Here is a 6,000-nt window from a genome sequence, read left to right as displayed (position 1 = left end):
CACGAGTCGGGCATTTCCCTGCATGCCAGGGCCCGGAGGCCCCCCTCCTCCTGCGGTTCCTCCGTCCCGAGCGCTGCCCGTCCTTGTGTTTAGCCCGTGGGTGGAGGAAGAGAAGAGAGGACCGTGCATGGGAGGGATTTATGGGCTGGGTTTGCAGGGCCCACAGTACTCAGGCCCCCAGACTCCCTGTCCCTGCGGCCCTGGCCAGCCCTCGGCCCCACCGGCACCTCGCTGCAGGGAAGCGGATCTGGTGGTTTCCAGAGGCAGAGGGAGAGCTGGTGGTCAAGGGCAGCAGCGCCCTCCCCTGGCTTCGTCCTCACGCGGGCAGGGCAGCGAGCTCTCTGGGGTCCCACCCCAAGGGCCCCACCCCTGTGGCCTCATTGCTTCCCGACGGCCGCACCTCCGAGCACTCTGAGGACTAGGGATTTGCCACGTGTGTTGGGAGGGACTGGGATGTTTTGGGCGGGTGCATGTGTGTGCGCAGGCTAATGGCAGCTCCGAGACACTCAGACATGAGTGTTTTACTTGCTGTGTGTTTTCTTGTCACTTGAGGTGATTTTCCACCTCTCCGTGTGCTCTCACCCCACCCCACTCAGGCCCCCACGCCTTGTCCTGGCTGAGGGGTCTGGCCCTGTGTCGTCCGCAGCAGTGCCAGGCCGCCTTCTGCCGTGTCCGGGCACAAGCTCCTGTCCCGGCGCATGTGTCCTGCAGGGCTCCCAGGGCGCCCGTAGCCCAGCGTGTGGCCTCTGAGCCTTAGACTCTGTCATCTCCAGTTCTGTGCTGGCAGTGAAAACACTGTTGCCCAGCGTGTGAAATTCTTAATGACGATGATAGACAGCACGTGGTTCTGGGTGAGGCCGCAAAGCAGGCCGTGGGTAATCTGGGCCTTTGCTTCCAACGTGTGGGGCTGGGCCCTCTCTTCTGCCCCCTACAGGCACATGTGCGGCTCCTGAGGGGGCCGGCCTCACTGTCTTGGAAGGGCAGAGGGGTCCCAGTCTCCTCTCTCCGTCTCTGGTCCCACCCCTCCTCCTGGACGAGGGGGACTAGGGGCCCTGGGAGACGCCCGCACAGCTCCGGGGGCCACCGAGGAGCAGCTGTTCTCCAGTGCTCTGGAAAGAACTGCACCCAGAGGCCTGGCCTGGTGCCGGGAGCCAGCAGAAAGAGGCAGTGTGGGGATGGGGTGCTGAGGTCCCCGGGGACCCTGCAAGGAAGGGCCAGCCTCTGACCCTGGAGACACCAGCACCGGACACGGATGTGGACGCAGGCACAAGCCTCGGCGCCTCGGTCCAGGTGGGATGGAGGAGACCACACTTTAAATTCCGATTGAGGGCATATGGTAACACCCCAGGAGATAAAGGGGGTTCAGCTGGGGACGGGGCACCAGGACTGGGTGGGGGGTTGTCTTCCTCCTGCCTGGGCGCCGTGAGTCCACCCAGTCAGCCGACCAGGGTGGTTTTGGTTGGTTCTGCGGCTCTCCTCCTGGCCGTGTGGTGGCACGGTGCCAGGCGTGATGTGTGGCTGCGGGTGGCAGGCAAGGGTGCCAGGCGGCTCTGTGACTGTGACCCTGCCCCTGCCCCTTGGCACGCACCCTCGTGGGTGGGCGCTGCCTTGGAGCCAGGGACACGCAGGGACACGCAGGGACCCCTTCCCTGTGCCGCTGTGGGTGCCCGAGGCAGGCAGGGGTAGAGACGCGAGTCTGGGTGGGGCGACCCCACCGCTGCTGCTGCCTCTGCCGAACACCTGACTTGGAAAAAAGACCAACTCGAAAGGCGTGCTGTAAGAACTAGAGGGTGTGACACACTCACTGATGTTCACGGAGGTGCGTGTTGACGTCTCCAGGAGGGACTTGAGGACTGCACCTGGTTCAGAGGTGTTGCGCTGTTTCCCAGTGACTGCGCTCAGCTCTGCAGGGGTCACGGTGGCGATGAGGACAGTTTGTGTTAAAGAAGTAAGATAGTGTTTCATCACAATTTTATGTGTGCATTCTCAAAAGTTTTTAAAAATGTAAGGTTTTGCACGCGGCCCTCCATTACCTGAGGTGCTTGAGGCTTCTCAGCAGCCATGGGCGCGGCCTGGTGACAGCGGCTTGCGCTCGGGGACCTGGGCCGGTCCCTGTGGCAGACACACCCCCTGTGAGCGCAGTGTCTGTGAAGGGGATCATGGGAGCTTTGATGCCTTTGCCGTTTTTTTGACATGAAGGTCACTGCCAGGCCTCGGCAGCTGTGAAGAACGTTAGTTGGCAGAACCGGGCTGGCGAACTGGAGAAGAGCTGTCCCACGTCTGACACACGCGTGTGTCTGTTTGTGTCCCCAGCCTGGGCTCGAGGCTGCTATCTGCTGCCATCACCGGACCCGCCCAGCGAGCACAGGGGCCTGCACACCTCCGACTACTCAGGATCCCACATCCACGTGCCCTGCTGTCTGGGGCGCTGGAGTGGGGGTGAGCCTGGGACCAGGGCAGGGCTGTGCTGCCCGTGTGTGATGTGGCCTTGGGGGGTTTGAGGATGTGGGGAGCCCGCCAGGGGGGCCCGGGCTGCACAGGCCCCACTCCTGCTCTGCACACCCGGGGCGGGCTGCACCCCGTTTCCCTGCGGGGGCGGGTAGGGCTGAGCCTGAGGGTGGGGCAGTCCGGACGGGCCCTCCCGGGTGTGCAGGGGCCTCCTCTCCCCGGGAGCAGGGAGGGGTCTGGGTGACGGGCCGAGTGCGCCCCGTGGGCAGTCGTGCACCCACGCCTGACAGGCCACCGTCTGCCTGGAGCGTCACCCCCGTGTCTGTGTGCTGTGCTTTCAGGCCCGGATGGAAGGACCACAGAGTCCCTCCGAGAGGCCCGGCGGTGGCAGCGGCGACATAGTCACCGAGACGCGCCTGGTGGGGTCCTGGCCCCGCGCCTCGCCCGTGCCACTGGCCTGCCGCCCGCCCCTCTGCGCCTTCCCCGCTAGAGGCCCCGGCCTCTGCGTGTGGAGCAGCACGGACCCCGCGGGCCAGGTGCGCAGCCCCGGGGCCCCCCACAGCCCCGTGTCCCTCTCCAGCCCAAGACGCCAGCAGGGTTCCGCTGACAGCCCAGGGGAGGACGGGAACGCGCCCGAGGCGTTCCGTGAACGCGGTTTCCATGAAGCGAGCTGTGCAGAGCCGCTGCATTGGAAAAGTCCTTCAGAAGGAACAGGAGTGAGGACAGGTTCATCCTCACACAGTCAGGACCAGCTGGAATTTTACAGATTCTTAATATTAACACCCTTAAGGGACTTTATTAGGTCTGTCGCCGGCCCTTTTACATTAAAGGGAGGGAGTTTTGGAGACACCACCTTTTTAGAATGGTTTGTGGCTAACGTAGTTGTTTGAACCCTCTTAATGAAAACAAACTTCGTTGTACAGAACGGGGAGGTAGGTTCTACCAGCGTGCTGTGGCGTCTGAGTGATCTTGGCCTTCGCTCCGGGCCTCGGTGGCAGAGAGCTGCAAGTGAGGCCCGCGGGAGCCCACGGGGTGCTCGGGGGTTGCCCCCCAACCTGCAGTCCTCCCAGCAGTCGCTGTGCTGCTGGGGGAGACCGCCCACCCCTGACGGAGGGCCCCGGGCGCTCTGGTCTCCTCCCCCGAGGTCACGTCTCTGCCGCCTCCCTACCCTGAGCCGCGCCACCAGCCTCTTGGCCTGGGTCTCGCCAGGTCACCTGGCTGCCCGCTGTCCAGCTGCAGTTCACCACAACGCAGGTGCAGCCCCCCGGAGCCCCCTCCTCCGGCTCTGTCCTCGGTACCCTCCTTAGCTGCAGAGTTCACACTGCCGTCCCCCCCCCGGCCAGCAGAGGGCGCAGTGGGCGCGCACTCCGTTACTGAAGATGGACCAGCGGGGCGGAGGGGAGCTGGTCACTTTGCTAGTGTGTGTGATTCCTGAGGCTGAGCAACAGCGAAATGCCTAACCTGAGAGGACCATTTAGCACTACATGGGGACTCGAATAAACGAATGTATGCAATCGATACGTCGGGAAAACTCCATGCATTTGGCTTCTTAGTTTGAGGTTATGCCGTTACGTTCTTTCGTTTGCTACCTCTAACCTGCGATTTCTTGTGGATGTGTAGCTCCTCGTCCTCAGAGGACACCGTGACCCGGTCACCGCCGTGGCCTTTGGGAATGCAGGGAGCCCGCCGCTGGTCTGCTCGGCGTCGCCAGACTGCGTTGTAACGTGGAGACTGGACGAGTGCAGAGAGCAAGCCCTGCGGGGTAAGTGCAGAGTGGAAACGTATTTGGGGAACTTGTACAAAGGGAACTTGTACAAAGGGAACTACGTACCCTTAAATAGAGTGGGTAACATGAGGGCTTTGGGATCCCGTTCGACCCCTGCGACCTGGACACCAGCTGTGGGGCAGGGAGCCCTGTGTGGGAACCGTGCAGGCCACGGACCAGGGCCACATGAGAAGCCGAGATTCTATGCTCCATGGGTTTAATCGTCTGCATTTTCTTCCTTTGAAATCTGTGATTTTTGTGGGACTGGGGCATGGGGCAAGCTGGGGTGTCCTTTCCTTACAGAGACGGGGGTGAGGGGGCGGCCGGCGCAGAGCAGGACATGCAGGCTAGAGGTGGTTGTGCCCTGTGGGTGGCGCAGTGGAGGGGGCCCCTGGCAGAGGTCCTGGCAGCCGCATGGACCGGTGTTCGAGGTGTCACTGAGCTGGGGAGACAGGAGCTGGGGGGTGGGGCCTGGTGCTGGGCGGGAGGCACAGTTTAGGCAGAGGGGGGGTGGGGGCCTGGGTGTGCAGAGCTTGGCCCCTCTGTGGAGCCGGGAGCGAGCCTGTGTGGATGGGAGGTGGGTCAGGGTTTTGTCAGGTGGCTGTGAAAGGTCAGCAAGGACCACATTATGGAGTGCCATTTGGAGTTTATAGGATTACTTTAAAATCAATTTTGGGCAACAGCCTATTTCATCCACCTCTTTTAATTTGTAGTGTGGCCACTCTGTTTTGAGTGCATCACCACCAGCACCTGCACACACGTACAATACACACATGCCCACACATGTGAACACACATGCATGTGCACACACAACCACAACACATGAACCCACATGACATACATGCACACACATTGTGCGCACCCATAGGAAACACACAGAAAGGCACCTGCAGCACACGCCACACAAACATGTGCGTGGGCACACAACACACACACGTACAGTACAGGCACGCATGCACACATGACACATGGCATGCCAGTTTACAGGATGCAGGCACATGTATAGTAACATATAACACACATGCATACATGTGCAGTGCTCACATGTGACACACACGTGCAGTGCACACACACATGAACACACACCACACTCACACGTGCACACACATGTCCAGTAAAACTTGTGTCTGGTACCTGCTCCCCACCCAGGTCTTTGTAAACAGGCAGTTTTGGCTGGAAGGGGTGGTGTCCCCAAAGCCCCCCCCTGAGTCTCTGGGGGCCTCACGGGGATCCTGACACGTGGTGGCCTCTCCCGGGATGGTGGACGGCAGGAGTCCCGAGCCTGGTCCGGAGCCCCGGGGTGCCCAGGGTCCCTGCCGGGCGGGGGGTCGGCACAGGCGCACCTGCGCCCTCTCCGGGGCTGACGGGGCGGGCGCCCTCTGCGATGGGGCGTCTGGGCCCTTCTGACCAGCTCCCCACGTTTCCGGGAGGAGTCTTGTGTTCGTCGTCTTGACTGCTCTCAGAGCCAGAGACCCGGGAAGGCCGCCGCTCTGCGGGTGGCTGCGGAGGGGCTGGCGACGCCCCCGGCAGGGCTGTCCCACCTCCGATAACCGACGTGACGCCTGTGCCCGCAGGGGTGGGTCCGCGCGGCGCTGTCCTGGGCACCCTGCTGGGAAAGGTGCCGTGTGTGCGGTTCCGTCCAGACGACCGGGCGGCCGCGGTGTGCGCTGGCAACCAGGTCCTCCTGCTGGACGTCGAGGTGAGTCCCCGGGGGCGCCAGGGCCGCCTGCCTCTCGCCAGCGGTGTGTTTGGTGGGGCGGCCTTCGCGAACACGTTCGGGGCGGCGA

General features: G+C 62.7%; 1 protein-coding gene across 9 annotated transcripts in view; it reads left to right on the top strand.

Moving 5' to 3' along the window:
• Window positions 1-1,536: 1,536 nt before the first annotated feature.
• The window catches only part of WDR27 (WD repeat domain 27), a 51,397-nt gene continuing 46,933 nt past the window's right edge, over window positions 1,537-6,000 (top strand). For all 9 annotated transcript variants that reach the window (XR_006786127.1, XM_045842941.1, XM_045842937.1 and 6 more), the window contains exons 1-5: window positions 1,537-1,948; window positions 2,314-2,439; window positions 2,790-2,984; window positions 4,069-4,210; window positions 5,788-5,912. Coding sequence is in view for 8 of the 9 variants with exons in the window: in XM_045842941.1 (XP_045698897.1) it covers window positions 1,808-1,948; window positions 2,314-2,439; window positions 2,790-2,984; window positions 4,069-4,210; window positions 5,788-5,912 (729 nt within the window). In the remaining variant the exon portion in view is untranslated. The remainder of the gene's footprint in view (window positions 1,949-2,313; window positions 2,440-2,789; window positions 2,985-4,068; window positions 4,211-5,787; window positions 5,913-6,000) is intronic.

This window comes from Phyllostomus hastatus, unplaced genomic scaffold (assembly GCF_019186645.2).
Source record: "Phyllostomus hastatus isolate PE091 unplaced genomic scaffold, TTU_PhHast_1.1 phas_contig_40, whole genome shotgun sequence".
NCBI lineage: Eukaryota > Metazoa > Chordata > Mammalia > Chiroptera > Phyllostomidae > Phyllostomus > Phyllostomus hastatus.
This window is presented reverse-complemented; position numbering and strand designations above follow the sequence as displayed.